At 41.5% G+C, this 16170-nt stretch overlaps 1 protein-coding gene across 1 annotated transcript in view; it reads left to right on the top strand.

Annotated features, from left to right (window-relative positions):
- Window positions 1-16170, top strand: part of CAMK1 (calcium/calmodulin dependent protein kinase I) — a 339090-nt gene that overhangs the window by 248961 nt on the left and 73959 nt on the right. Inside the window, exons 4-5 of the mRNA XM_053720980.1 lie at window positions 5543-5617; window positions 13871-14009. Of these exons, the coding sequence (XP_053576955.1) occupies window positions 5543-5617; window positions 13871-14009 (214 nt within the window). The remainder of the gene's footprint in view (window positions 1-5542; window positions 5618-13870; window positions 14010-16170) is intronic.

The following is a 16170-nucleotide window of genomic DNA, read 5'->3' as shown; positions in this document are numbered from 1 at the left end:
TCTTTGTGTGTGTCTGTGTCTTTGTGTGTGTTTCTATCTGTGTGTGTCTATCTGTGTGTGTCTATCTGTGTGTGTATGTGTCTGTGTGTGTATGTGTCTGTGTGTGTATGTGTCTGTGTGTGTATGTGTCTGTGTGTGTATGTGTCTTTGTGTGTGTATGTGTCTTTGTGTGTGTCTATGTCTGTGTGTGTGTGTCTATCTGTGTGTGTGTGTCTATCTGTGTGTGTCTGTCTATCTGTGTGTGTGTGTGTCTATCTGTGTGTGTGTGTGTGTCTGTGTGTCTGCCTCTCAGCTCCCTCCTGGTGAATTTCCTCTGTGTTTGTAATAAACTCTTACATCTCTATTCTGTGTACATTAGAGGCCTATTTCTTCATACCCAGTCTCTTCCCCTCCTGTCTCACCTGTGCTCTCAATTCTACAATGTATTTATTATTAGTGTATGCCCCCCTAGAATACTCTCTCACACCCCTCCCTTTTCATGTTCTCCCTTTATCTTTCTCCACTTGTAGTCTTCTTTCCAAACTCCCCCTCACTCCTTTGTTTCACTTTCTCTCTCTTACTGCTTTTCCCTCTTTAATATTTTTCCTCATTTCCCAGGTAACGCGCAAGAAATCTCTCATTTATCATAAAAGTGCATAAGGGAGAAAGTGCAAATATTACTTAAGGTAAAATCCTTATGTAGCAGCCTTGGTATTGGACTTGCACAAGAAGTGGTTAAATCATGGGTGTCTGTCTGTATGTCAGACTGTGTTTGTGAGAGTGTGGGTGTGTTTGTGAGTGTGTGTGGTGTGAAAGTGTGTATTCATGAGAGTGTGTGTGTGTGTGAAAGTGTGTATTTGTGAGAGTGTGTGGGTGTGAATGTGTGTGTTTGTGATAGTGTGTGAGTGTGTTTGTGAGAGTCTGTTTGTGAGACTGTGTGTGTTTGTGAGAGTGTGGGTGTGTTTGTGAGTGTGTGTGGTGTGAAAGTGTGTATTCATGAGAGTGTGTGTGCGTGTGTGTGTGTGTGTGTGTGTGTGTGTGTGAAAGTGTGTATTTGTGAGAGTGTGTGGGTGTGAATGTGTGTGTTTGTGATAGTGTGTGAGTGTGTTTGTGAGAGTCTGTTTGTGAGACTGTGTGTGTTTGCGAGAGAGTGTGTTTGGGATGAATGTGTGTGTTTGTGAGAGAGTGTGTTTGGGATGAATGTGTATGTTTGTGTGTGTGTGTGTGTGTGTGTGTGTGAAAGTGTGTATTTGTGAGAGTGTGTGGGTGTGAATGTGTGTGTTTGTGATAGTGTGTGAGTGTGTTTGTGAGAGTCTGTTTGTGAGACTGTGTGTGTTTGCGAGAGTATGGGTGTGTTTGTGAGAGTGTGTGCATCTGTGACAGTGTATGTGTGTGTTTCTGAGTGTGTGAATGTGTGTGTTTGTGAGTGTGTGGGTGTGAATGTGTGTGTTTGTGAGAGAGTGTGTTTGGGATGAATGTGTGTGTTTGTGTGAGTGTGTGGGTGTGAATGCGCGTGTGATAGTGTGTGTTTGTGAGAGTGTGTGGGTGTGAATGCGTTTGTGATAGTGTGTGTGTTTGTGAAAGAGAAAGATGTGTTGATACTAGGACAGTCTGAGTGAAAAGTGAGTGCATGTGTCTAGAGTAGTAAAGAAGATAATGTGTTTTATAAAGTTACATTTTTTTCTGCTTTGGAGATGAGGCTAATGGCTGCACTTCTTGTGTTTTCACTGCTGACACAGAGTGTGAAAGCCCTTTGGGTAACTTGGCTTATCCATCTGGGTGTGGTATATATGAGTGCAGTGTGTTCTAGCCTACTTCATACAGTGCCAGCTCTGCGAGTAAACTGAGAAAACATTCTGCTTTAATCAGTGCCAGGTCTTTGAGTGCAGGGTGGGATAAAACTATAAATGTGGATTATACCAGCAGCGTCTATACAAATGGAATCCCTTGATGTGATAAATGTGTATATTTGACTTCATGTTAAATTCTTATGATTTAATCCATATAATTCACACAAAGACAAGCTGGTTGCAGTCACCAGAACTGTAACCTATATGTCTTGTGACTTGCAGAGTAGGGAATATAATTAGCCCTCATTTCTGTGCGATAGAAATAAAAGGTGTCTGTTCATTTTGTCACAACTTGTTAGAAACTGAAATCTTCAGAAGAGACAAACACAGTTATGTCATATGTTCACCTTCACTGGTGTGAGATAAAATGATCTTGTGTCTACAACGGGCGTGAGGTCTGTCTGTGCCTCTGTATCTCTCAGTGATAAGGTTACATGTCCCTGCTATTATTACTGTGCTGCAGGTGGGAGAGAGATAATATAGAACTGCCATGTAGTTTGTCTATAACATATTATCATGTTTCCCTGCTTCCTTTGTCTCTCTGTGTGTTGGGTGGGAGTTACATATATATTTTGCATCTTTTCTAAAAGAATACAGCCTGTCTTCTAAGTGCTTGTGAGCGCATCACACATAGCTAACTCAGGGCGTTCCTGCAATACGCCCCTGCAGCAGGTGATTCTCAGGAGAAACCTCGATTGTCCTTTCTTCGATCTGGATGGTGTGGGCTGCGTGTGTCTTACCTTGACCCATCACATGTATCTTGTAAAATCCTCCTACACATTCCCTGTCCTCTCCCTTCTTTGCAGGTTTCACTCCTTCTCATATGTGGGCTGTAAACTAGATAAACCTTTTGTATAAAAAAATCTGTGACTCACAACAGCAGTGGCATTTTCAGAGACATTAGATAATCATTCACTCTGTTGCTGTAAATGCTTTAGATATAATTTTAAACCATTATCTTTGTAGATAAATTGTCTCTTAGAAGCATCTAGTTATTATATCATAGGTTTTTTTTTTGCACTCTCATATGATGGCATATAGGTAGGTGAACGATCTTTAAAGGAATATTAAATACCTCTTGCATTTGTGAAACAATTGTTTTCTGATGCTCCCTGAAAATCAAATTCTGTAACCTTGAAGTTATTTAAAGGGCCACTAAAGTCAAAACTAAAGTTTTATGATTCAGATAAAGTACGCAATTTAACCCCTTGCGCCAGTCGGATGTAGTTCTCCATCATGCGGTACATAGCCCATCATACCTCATACTGTTGATCTACGTCCGACCTTCAGCAGCCCATTGTCCTTTTAAATGTTGCAAATTGTCTAAACCAGCTATGTGATTGCTTAGAACACTGAACACATTCATTAACAGCTAGCCCAAATAATTGGCCTCAATTAAAGGAGATGAGATAGAGATACCAAGCTTTTAACATAGTTTTGCAAAGTCAGGGATGCTTTTAAAATATTTATATTGTATGTAGGTCTTTTGCAATGCAGTACTTAAAGTGACAATGTTATGGACACATTACAAAACACTTTTAAATTGACTTCTATTTTCAAATGTGCTTTGTTCTCTTGGTATCCCTTCTTGAAAAAGAATACACATATATCCTACACTAGTGGGAGCTAGCTGCTGATTGTTGCCTGCACAAAGTTGTCTCTTCTGATTGGCTAACTAGATGTGGTCAGCTGTCTGCCTGTAGTGCAATGTTGTTCCTTCAGCAAAGGATAACAAAATAATAAAGCAAATTTAATACTATAAATAAATTGGAAAGTTGTTTAAAATTGTATGTTCTATCAAAATCATGAAAGAAAAATTTGGGGTTTCCTGACCCTTTAATTCATTAGAGCAAATAGTTTTTTACTACCTAACACAGAACTTTTTTAAGTGTTTAACCACTGCAAAGGAGGAGACGCAAGATGCAAAATATTGTATACAACTTAGGAACCATCCAGATTTATAAAGGAACTATCAGGGTATGATTTCATTCAGCGACATATGTGGAAGAACTAGAATTTTGTTCTTTGTACCAAAGCATAGGGACTCAATTAAAGGGACAGTGTAAGCAGTATATAAAGCTGATTCAGGAGCATACTTAAAAAAAAAAAACTGGCCTCTCTTTCTCTCTCTCTTCCATCCCTTACTTAAGGGTATATTTCATCTGAAACATTTTGCCTATTTTTTAGCCATTACTGCAGTGTGTTTAAGATTGGTGGAGGTTTCAACAGGAAAAAAAAAGTAATTTCAAATAACAAAATAAAGGTAAATTAATTATTTTTAAACAATTTAATGAACTCCAGCAGTTAAAATTGTTAACTGGGAGCATATTAAAGGAAAGATCATTTTATAGTATACTGTCCCTGTAAAGGGACACTGAACCCAATTTTTTTTCTTTTGTGATTCAGATAGAGCATGAAATTTTAAGCAACTTTCTAATTTACTCCTATTATCAAATTTTCTTTATTCTCTTGGTATCTTTATTTGAAATGCAAGAATTTAAGTTTAGATGCTGGCCCATTTTTGGTGAACAACCTGGGTTGTCCTTGCCAATTGATGGATAAATTCATCCACCAATAAAAAATTGTTCTGAACCAAACAAAAAGCTTAGATGTTGTCTTTTTTCAAATAAAGATAGCAAGAGAACGAAGAAAATTTGATAATTGGAGTAAATTAGAAAGTTGCTTAAAATTGCATGCTCTATCTGAATCAGGAAAGAAAAAAATTGGGTTCAGTGTCCCTTTCAGTCACTATTTTTATGCCAAATGATACTCTGCTCGTGACTACACCAAGCATCGCTCCCCCCCAGCTTTTCAAATGTAGTTGCTCATTAAATTTTTCTTTGTTTTAATTTGACCAAATATTAGAAATAAGTACAAAGATAGGTTATTCTATATAATTTTCATTAGCAAGATAAGTGACTTTTAATTAGACCTGAAAAAAAGTCAGAATTGATTATAAATTAGTAAATTAAATTTAAAAAATGGTTGTGGCGCGTGGCATTCAGCTTGTTCCTGCACCAGATTTATTAAAAAGAAATGTTCAACACACAAGTATCAGCGCAAATACAGATATTAGTGTGTTGGACTTTTTTTTCTAATAAATACAGTACCAGAATTAACTAAATGCTGCAAACCGGCAATCTTTTTATGATATGTTTAAAGGGATACCGAAACCAATTTTTTTATTTCATGATTCCGATAGAACATGCAATTTTAAGGAACTTTCTAATTTACTCCTATTATCAATTTTTCTTCGTTCTCTTGCTATCTTTATTTGTAAAAGCAGGAATGTACGATTACTAGCCGGCCCATCATTCGTTCAGCAGCTGGGTACAGCTTGCTGATTGGTGTCTAAATGTAGCCAGCAATCAGCAAGCGCTATCCAGGTTTCTGAACCAAAAATGGGCTGGCTCGTAAGCTTTTCATGCTTGCTTTTTCAAATAAAGATACCAAGAGAACGAAGCAGAAAAAATGATACTAGGAGTAAATTAGAAAGTTGCATGCTCTATCTGAATCGTGAAAGAAAAAAAAATAGGTTCAGTATCCTTTTGACTAACAAATGACATATTATAAATTGTTGCAGATGTCTACCATTAACTCATATAAGCACACACAGACATATATATTGTTTCTACCCAAAGAGAATAGAAATATGCTAATTGTACATACATCACATAGAATTCCCACTAACAGTATATTCCTTTCCTTCCCAGGATTAAGCATGCAAACATTGTGTCACTGGAAGACATTTACGAGAACCGGAGTCACCTATATCTCATCATGCAGCTGTAAGTACACACTACTAAGTTTAGTTTACTTTCATAATATTCTGCAAGAAGCTATTAGTATTGTCTGTGGCTGCCCTCTGCTGGTACAATTTTACTATTGCAGGCCAAAAAAAAAGCTTTGTTGTATGGTTCTGGTAAATGCTTTATCCAGGAATAACCAGAATACCCCAAGAACAGTGGCGTATTTAAGTTTTGTGCTGCCCTAGGCACTCAATATATACGCTGCCCCAACCCCCAAAGTTGTTTTCCCTGCACTTTCAGCGCTACCCCAGCTGCAACTGTTAGTGAAAGTACATCGGGTGGCCAATCTTACTGGTGGGTCAGTAAGTATTGCCACCACTGCTTGCTCTGTAGTCTATCCCTCTCTTCATCTCTGCCGACTGATAAACACGCCCCCTGCCCACATGCTGACGCTCGCCCTAGCTCTCTAAAAGCCCACACGCTGTAGAGCTCAGTGCACTGCATGCAGCTTTTAGAGACGGGGGATAGGGTAGCCCGCACAGAAAATAAACTGAACTGGCAGCGGTAAGCTTCCCGCTGATTACACAATGCGCTACTCAATCAGTTTTTTTTAAATAAATAAATTAAAAATGACCCCCCAAAAAACCCTGTAGCACCAGCCCAGCACCGTTTAGGAGGGAATAATTCCTCACTTTCTTCTGTTAAGTGTGATCAGTCCACGGGTCATCATTACTTCTGGGATATTACTCCTCCCCAACAGGAAGTGCAAGAGGATTCACCCAGCAGAGCTGCATATAGCTCCTCCCCTCTACGTCACTCCCAGTCATTCTCTTGCACCCAACGACTAGATAGGATGTGTGAGAGGACTATGGTGATTATACTTAGTTTTATATCTTCAATCAAAAGTTTGTTATTTTAAAATAGCACCGGAGTGTGTTATTATCTCTCTGGCAGAGTTTGAAGAAGAATCTACCAGAGTTTTTGTTATGATTTTAGCCGGAGTAGTTAAGATCATATTGCTGTTTCTCGGCCATCTGAGGAGAGGTAAACTTCAGATCAGGGGACAGCGGGCAGATGAATCTGCATAGAGGTATGTAGCAGTTTTTATTTTCTGACAATGGAATTGATGAGAAAATCCTGCCATACCGATATAATGTCATGTATGTATACTTTACACTTCAGTATTCTGGGGAATGGTACTTCACTAGAATTACACTGTAAGAAATACATAAAGCTGTTTAATAACTAGAGATTATGTTTAACGTTTTTGCTGGAATGTAAAATCGTTTTCATTTACTGAGGTACTGAGTGAATAAATGTTTGGGCACTATTTTTCCACTTGGCAGTTGCTTAATCTGTTTTCTGACAGTTTCTGTTCTCCCTCACTGCTGTGTGTGAGGGAGAGGGGCCGTTTTTTGGCGCTTTTACTACACATCAAATATTTCAGTCAGCAACTCATTGTATTCCCTGCATGATCCGGTTCATCTCTACAGAGCTCAGGGGTCTTCAAAACTTATTTTGAGGGAGGTAATTTCTCTCAGCAGAGCTGTGAGAATTATAGTTTGACTGAGATAAAAAACGTTTATTCTGTAATTTGTTTCCTGCTTTCAGAATTTGTTATCTTTGCTAATGGGATTAAACCTTTGCTAAAGTTGTGTTATTTACAAGGATTGAGGCTATAACTGTTTCAATTTATTAATTTTCAACTGTCATAGATCTTCTGTGCTTCTTAAAGGCACAGTACGTTTTAATATTATTCTAATTGAATTGTATTTCCAAGTTACAAGTTTATTTGCTAGTGTGTTAAACATGTCTGATTCAGAGGATGATACCTGTGTCATTTGTTGCAATGCCAAAGTGGAGCCCAATAGAAATGTATGTACTAACTGTATTGATGCTACTTTAAATAAAAGTCAATCTGTACAAATTGAACAAATTTCACCAAACAACGAGGGGAGAGTTATGCCGACTAACTCGCCTCACGTGTCAGTACCTACATCTCCCGCTCAGAGGGAGGTGCGTGATATTGTAGCGCCGAGTACATCTGGGCGGCCATTACAAATCACATTACAGGATATGGCTACTGTTATGATGAGGTTTTGGCTAAATTACCAGAGCTAAGAGGTAAGCGTGATCACTCTGGGGTGAGAACAGAGTGCGCTGATAATATTAGGGCCATGTCAGACACTGCGTCACAGGTGGCAGAACATGAGGACGGAGAGCTTCATTCTGTGGGTGACGGTTCTGATCCAAACAGACTGGATTCAGATATTTCAAATTTTAAATTTAAACTGGAAAACCTCCGTGTATTACTAGGGGAGGTGTTAGCGGCTCTGAATGATTGTAACACAGTTGCAATACCAGAGAAAATGTGTAGGTTGGATAAATATTTTGCGGTACCGACGAGTACTGAGGTTTTTCCTATACCTAAGAGACTTACTGAAATTGTTACTAAGGAGTGGGATAGACCCGGTGTGCCGTTCTCACCCCCTCCGATATTTAGAAAAATGTTTCCAATAGACGCCACCACAAGGGACTTATGGCAAACGGTCCCTAAGGTGGAGGGAGCAGTTTCTACCTTAGCTAAGCGTACCACTATCCCGGTGGAGGATAGCTGTGCTTTTTCAGATCCAATGGATTAAAAAATTAGAGGGTTACCTTAAGAAAATGTTTGTTCAACAAGGTTTTATATTGCAACCCCTTGCATGCATTGCGCCGATCACGGCTGCAGCGGCATTCTGGATTGAGTCTCTGGAAGAGAACATTGGTTCAGCTACTCTGGACGACATTACGGACAGGCTTAGAGTCCTTAAACTAGCTATTTCATTCATTTCGGAGGCCGTAGTACATCTTACTAAACTTACGGCGAAGAATTCAGGATTCGCCATTCAGGCACGCAGGGCGCTGTGGCTAAAATCCTGGTCAGCTGATGTTACTTCTAAGTCTAAATTGCTTAATATACCTTTCAAAGGGCAGACCTTATTCGGGCCCGGGTTGAAAGAGATTATCGCTGACATTACAGGAGGTAAAGGCCATGCCCTGCCTCAGGACAAAGCCAAAGCCAAGACTAGACAGTCTAATTTTCGTTCCTTTCGTAATTTCAAAGCAGGAGCAGCATCAACTTCCTCTGCACCAAAACAGGAAGGAGCTGTTGCTCGCTACAGACAAGGCTGGAAACCTAACCAGTCCTGGAACAAGGGCAAGCAGACTAGGAAACCTGCTGCTGCCCCTAAAACAGCATGAATTGAGGGCCCCCGATCCGGGATCGGATCTAGTGGGGGGCAGACTTTCTCTCTTCGCCCAGGCTTGGGCAAGAGATGTTCAGGATCCCTGGGCGCTAGAGATAATATCTCAGGGATACCTTCTGGACTTCAAATACTCTCCTCCAAGAGAGAGATTTCATCTGTCAAGATTGTCAACAATCCAGACAAAGAAAGAGGCGTTTCTACGCTGCGTACAAGAGCTCTTGTTAATGGGAGTAATCCATCCAGTTCCACGATCGGAACAGGGACAGGGGTTTTACTCAAATCTGTTTGTGGTTCCCAAAAAAGAGGGAACTTTCAGACCAATCCTGGACTTAAAGATCCTAAACAAATTCCTAAGAGTTCCATCGTTCAAGATGGAGACTATTCGGACAATTTTACCTATGATCCAAGAGGGTCAGTACATGACCACTGTAGATTTAAAAGATGCTTACCTTCACATACCGATTCACAAAGATCATTATCGGTACCTAAGGTTTGCCTTCCTAGACAGGCATTACCAGTTTGTGGCTCTTCCATTCGGATTGGCTACAGCTCCAAGAATCTTCACAAAGGTTCTGGGTGCTCTTCTGGCGGTACTAAGACCGCAGGGAATCTCAGTAGCTCCATACCTAGACGACATTCTGATACAAGCTTCAAGCTTTCAAACTGCCAAGTCTCATACAGAGTTAGTGCTGGCATTTCTAAGGTCACATGGATGGAAGGTGAACGAAAAGAAAAGTTCACTCGTTCCACTCACAAGAGTTCCCTTCCTGGGGACTCTTATAGATTCTGTAGAAATGAAGATTTACCTGACAGAGGACAGGCTAACAAGACTTCAAAGTGCTTGCCGCACCCTTCATTCCATTCAACACCCGTCAGTGGCTCAATGCATGGAGGTAATCGGCTTAATGGTAGCGGCAATGGACATAGTACCCTTTGCACGCTTACACCTCAGACCACTGCAACTGTGCATGCTAAGTCAGTGGAATGGGGATTACTCAGACTTAACCCCTTCTCTGAATCTGGATCAAGAGACCAGAAATTCTCTTCTATGGTGGCTTTCTCGGCCACATCTGTCCAGGGGGATGCCATTCAGCAGACCAGACTGGACAATTGTAACAACAGACGCCAGCCTTCTAGGTTGGGGTGCCGTCTGGAATTCTCTGAAGGCTCAGGGACAATGGAGTCAGGAGGAGAGTCTCCTGCCAATAAACATTCTGGAATTGAGAGCAGTTCTCAATGCCCTCCTGGCTTGGCCCCAGTTGACAACTCGGGGGTTCATCAGGTTTCAGTCGGACAACATCACGACTGTAGCTTACATCAACCATCAGGGAGGGACAAGAAGCTCCCTAGCTATGATGGAAGTATCAAAGATAATTCGCTGGGCAGAGTCTCACTCTTGCCACCTGTCAGCAATCCACATCCCGGGAGTGGAGAACTGGGAGGCGGATTTCTTAAGTCGTCAGACTTTTCATCCGGGGGAGTGGGAACTTCATCCGGAGGTCTTTGCCCAAATACTTCGACGTTGGGGCAAACCAGAGATAGATCTCATGGCGTCTCGACAGAACGCCAAGCTTCCTCGTTACGGGTCCAGATCCAGGGATCCAGGAGCAGTCCTGATAGATGCTCTGACAGCACCTTGGGACTTCAGGATGGCTTACGTGTTTCCACCCTTCCCGTTACTTCCTCGATTGATTGCCAGAATCAAACAAGAGAGAGCATCCGTGATTCTAATAGCACCTGCGTGGCCACGCAGGACTTGGTATGCAGACCTGGTGGACTTGTCATCCTGTCCACCTTGGTCTCTACCTCTGAAACAGGACCTTCTGATACAGGGTCCCTTCAAACATCAAAATCTAACTTCTCTGAAGCTGACTGCTTGGAAATTGAACGCTTGATTTTATCAAGACGTGGGTTTTCTGAGTCAGTTATTGATACCTTAATACAGGCTAGGAAACCTGTTACCAGAAAGATTTACCATAAGATATGGCGTAAATACCTATATTGGTGTGAATCCAAAGGTTACTCTTGGAGTAAGGTTAGGATTCCTAGGATATTGTCTTTTCTACAAGAAGGTTTAGAAAAGGGTTTATCTGCTAGTTCATTAAAGGGACAGATCTCAGCTCTGTCCATTCTGTTACACAAACGTCTGTCAGAAGTTCCTGACGTCCAGGCTTTTTGTCAGGCTTTGGCCAGGATTAAGCCTGTGTTTAAAACTGTTGCTCCACCATGGAGTTTAAACCTTGTTCTTAATGTTTTACAGGGCGTTCCGTTTGAACCCCTTCATTCCATTGATATAAAGTTGTTATCTTGGAAAGTTCTATTTTTAATGGCTATTTCCTCGGCTCGAAGAGTCTCTGAATTATCAGCCTTACATTGTGATTCTCCTTATTTGATTTTTCATTCGGATAAGGTAGTCCTGCGTACTAAACCTGGGTTCTTACCTAAGGTAGTTACTAACAGGAATATCAATCAAGAGATTGTTGTTCCTTCTTTATGCCCAAATCCTTCTTCAAAGAAGGAACGTCTACTGCACAACCTGGATGTAGTCCGTGCTCTAAAATTTTACTTACAGGCAACTAAGGAATTTCGACAAACGTCTTCTCTGTTTGTCATTTACTCTGGGCAGAGGAGAGGTCAAAAAGCTTCCGCTACCTCTCTTTCTTTTTGGCTTCGTAGCATAATTCGTTTAGCTTATGAGACTGCTGGACAGCAGCCTCCTGAAAGAATTACAGCTCATTCTACTAGAGCTGTGGCTTCCACTTGGGCCTTCAAGAATGAGGCCTCTGTTGAACAGATTTGCAAGGCTGCAACTTGGTCTTCGCTTCATACTTTTTCCAAATTTTACAAATTTGACACTTTTGCTTCATCGGAGGCTATTTTTGGGAGAAAGGTTCTTCAGGCAGTGGTTCCTTCTGTATAAAGAGCCTGCCTATCCCTCCCGTCATCCGTGTACTTTTGCTTTGGTATTGGTATCCCAGAAGTAATGATGACCCGTGGACTGATCACACTTAACAGAAGAAAACATAATTTATGCTTACCTGATAAATTCCTTTCTTCTGTAGTGTGATCAGTCCACGGCCCGCCCTGTTTTTAAGGCAGGTAAATATTTTTTAATTTATACTCCAGTCACCACTTCACCCTTGGCTTTTCCTTTCTCGTTGGTCCTTGGTCGAATGACTGGGAGTGACGTAGAGGGGAGGAGCTATATGCAGCTCTGCTGGGTGAATCCTCTTGCACTTCCTGTTGGGGAGGAGTAATATCCCAGAAGTAATGATGACCCGTGGACTGATCACACTACAGAAGAAAGGAATTTATCAGGTAAGCATAAATTATGTTTTTCACCTCCCCCAAATCTGCCACCCCCCAAAATCTGCTTCCCCCCAAAATCTGCCGTCCTAGACACAGGCCTTGTTTGCCTAGGCCATAATACGCCCCTGCCTATGTAATGCTCGTGGGATATTCCTCTATCAAACCAAACTAAGTGGAGTGATAGGAAATATCCCAGAGCAGAGAAAGTTTGTAAAATGAGGTAAGCAGTACTCACAGTAGGCAGGGCAGTCCTTAGCGGCAATAGGAAGGAAATCCGGAAGAATAGCAGTTCAGGGGTAGACCAATAGAAGGACCAGGAATAGGTAGGAGTCAGAAACAAAGGGAAATCCAACAGTTTAACAGTTCAGGGGTAAACCAATAGAATGGTCAGACAAGCAGAGTTCAACAACAGTATATCAGTCCAGCAGTTTAGGGGTTAACAGGCAGAGTTCAGCAACAGTATATCAATTCAGCAGTTTAGGGGTTAACAGGCAGAGTGGTCAGACAAGCAGAGTTCAGCAACAGTATATCAATCCAGCAGTTTAGGGGTTAACAGGCAGAGTGGTCAGACAAGCAGAGTTCAGCAACAATATATCAATCCAGCAGTTTAGGGGTTAACAGGCAGAGTGGACAGACAAGCAGAGGTCAGCAGCAGTATATCAATCCAGCAGTTTAGGGGTTAACAGGCAGAGTGGTCAGACAAACAGAGTTCAGCAACAGTATATCAATCCAGCAGTTTAGGGGTTAACAGGCAGAGTGGTCAGACAAGCAGAGGTCAGCAGCAGTATATCAATCCAGCAGTTTAGGGGTTAACAGACAGAGTGGTCAGACAAGCAGAGGTCAGCAGCAGTATATCAATCCAGCAGTTTAGGGGTTAACAGACAGAGTGGTCAGACAAGCAGAGGTCAGCAGCAGTATATCAATCCAGCAGTTTAGGGGTTAACAGACAAAGTGGTCAAACAAACAGAGTTCAGCAACAGTATATCAATCCAGCAGTTTAGGGGTTAACAGACAGAGTGGTCAGACAAGCAGAGTTCAGCAACAGTATATCAATCCAGCAGTTTAGGGGTTAACAGACAAAGTGGTCAAACAAGCAGAGTTCAGCAACAGTATATCAATCCAGCAGTTTAGGGGTTAACAGACAGAGTGGACAGACAAGCAGAGTTCAGCAACAGTATATCAATCCAGCAGTTTAGGGGTTAACAGGCAGAGTGGTCAAACAAGCAGAGTTCAGCAACAGTATATCAATCCAGCAGTTTAGGGGTTAACAGACAGAGTGGTCAGACAAGCAGAGGTTAGCAACAATATAACAGTCCAGCATACAGCAACAATAACCCCCAGGAGAACACTAAGTAACACCTATACTTGGGCAGTGCATGTAAGCACAGCAGGTACTTACATAGGCGCCGATTCGGGCCAAGCAGGACACACAGGTGTACACAGGAGCGGCATCCAGGATGGAGAGGCAGCGTGTGGCGATGACATAATCGCCGCACACTCTGAAGCACTGCCTATGTCTATGGCAACGGCCATAGCAACAAGTCACCACCGCCGCGTCTATGGCAACAGACATAGTGAGCAGCGGCGTGACAGCCTATAAATATACTCAATACTAATGTGTATATTGTGAATGTGAACTAATAACACGTAATATAGATGCCCATTAAATGTTGGCATAAACCACACCATGTATTGCTTAGCCGAGCACTGAAGATTTCTTCTTCTCATGTTACAGAGTGTCGGGGGGTGAGCTGTTTGACAGAATTGTGGAAAAGGGCTTCTATACAGAGAAGGATGCCAGCCAGCTCATCAAGCAGATTCTAGATGCTGTAAAATACCTGCATGACATGGGCATCGTGCACAGGGACTTAAAGGTAAGACAGAGGGAAGCATAACTGGCAGATTTGTCCCCAGAAAGATAATATTGTAGGAATAATACGATTGTGATGGGCGGCCTCTTCTCTCTGTGCCACTTTTGCTGTTTCCTGTGTGATCTATGATTAAGCGCCCTGTTGCGGCGTGAAACGCGTAAACTTTGCCCTATCTATGGTGCTCTTTTTATCTATTTTAAATAAAGTGGATTGCTTTTAATACTGTTGTCGGGCTGTGGCTTGTTCCTTTGGCTTGATTGTTTTACGGTTAATTCGCCACTTCTAGCTGGCACCACGCAGCCTCAGTACTACTGGACTGTTTTCCCTTTTTGATTTCCAAAGGCTTTACATCTGTGAAGGGGATCTGAGTGGTTTTCTTTTCTTTTTGCTGTTTCATTCTCTCTTCTCACTAAGGGGCTGATGATCAAAAGCTCTCTGCCATGGCGAGATGATTTAAGACGTCTCGTCAGTATGGTGAGATCCCGCTAAGAATTTTAGAAATGTAAATTTTAGTGCCATTACTGTTTATCTCTATATGCGGAGTTCTGGATGTGAAGGAGATATCCCTTCATTACAATATAATGCTCAGGAAATCCCCCAAAATGTTGCCAATTTTTTATAATCAGGCCCTAAGTTCCAAGTAACAAGCAATAGCTTGTTTTCTGGCAAATTGCCATCTGAGCCTCTTTTTGCCCAATTGTACTTTAACAGAGAACTTTCCTGAAGTAAATCATGGGTTGAAAATGATCCCAAAATGCTACTAGTTTACCAGTACACTATACATTTTGTAGGCACTATATCAGATGTGTATTTAGTTTATTTAAGTTTTAGTCCTTTTTTTGGCCAGGCCCAAACACAAATTTCTTGAAATAATACTTCCCCAAACACAATACCAAGTGCTGAAAGCCAACAGAACTAAAGGCAAAAGCTAAATAAATGAATAATTCAGAGTTAACTCTAAACTGTAAGCTCCATAGACAGTCTCTTATTATACCCCACTAGAATGTAAGCTCCTTGGGCAAAAACATTGTGCTGGTTTTCAGACTCCTAACCAAGCCCCACAGTGTCAGATTTATATATGCGTTTACATGTATACATGCGTTTGTCTAATCTGTCTTTTCATATGCAGGGAAGGGGGGGGAGTATCTGCACCCAGCCTCTTTCACTGGGTGTTGCAGCTGATATTATCAACAGTGCTAAACTTGGAGTTTCTAAGGAAGTTTTTAAAAGGTTTTATATTGTTTTTTTAGATCAGCATCTGTGCATATTCTTCTTTATAGTTGTATCTATTACATGCAGTTATATGAAAATTGGTGTATACTGTCCCTTTAACTTGAGGGAGGCAGTCACAGCACATTTATCCATCCCTCCGCATCCAGCGCTAGGGGGCCAGACTCCAGAGTGACTCCAAACAAGTGCTCCACTGGTGCCACCCCAGGTAGGAACTGCAGCTGCAGGTCTTACCTTGAGGGAGGGAGCACTCAGCAGAGTTTCTTAATCTGAGTGAGTACTGACTGTAGTTACCAACTGGTGCACAATTTTTCCCTATGGCTGCTCAATCCGTGCCAGACAGAAATTGCTAGTTAGTTTACCTTCCACTCCCAACAGAGACTCAAAAATGATGTCCTAGGCAAGTACCTTGTTTGCCTAGTCCAAAAGATGCCCCTGCACTATACGCTAAAATGTAATACACATTTATACTTTTTTTTGGGGGGGGGGGGGGGTGTAATATTATTAAAAAAAAATTCCAGACTCCTAACTTATAAATGAAAATAGAAGGAGCACATGGTTTTATTTATTAATATATCTTAATATATATTTATTAATATATGTCGTGGATAGTTTTTTTAAGGAAATCAACTGGTAGGTTTTTCCAGACATCTTCTGTGGATTTAGGCAGCCTTAGTTTCTTCTCTTCATGTAATCCAAGACAGATCAGGGAATTACATTTCTGAGTAATTTTCTGCCTGTATTGCTCATCATTAAGGAGACCATTATTTTGACCAAATCGCCAACTGCATTTGCAGAAATGCAGCCCCAAACGTGCAACGATCCTCCACCATGCTTCACTGTTGCCTGCAGACACTCATTTTTGTACCGCTCACCAGCTCTTCAGTGAACAAACTGCCTTCTGCTACAGTGAAAATGTTACAACTTTGACTCA

This window comes from Bombina bombina, chromosome 7 (assembly GCF_027579735.1).
Source record: "Bombina bombina isolate aBomBom1 chromosome 7, aBomBom1.pri, whole genome shotgun sequence".
In the NCBI taxonomy this organism is placed as follows: Eukaryota; Metazoa; Chordata; class Amphibia; order Anura; family Bombinatoridae; genus Bombina; species Bombina bombina.
Note: the sequence above shows the minus strand (reverse complement) of the source record. Positions and strands in the feature narration are given on the sequence as shown.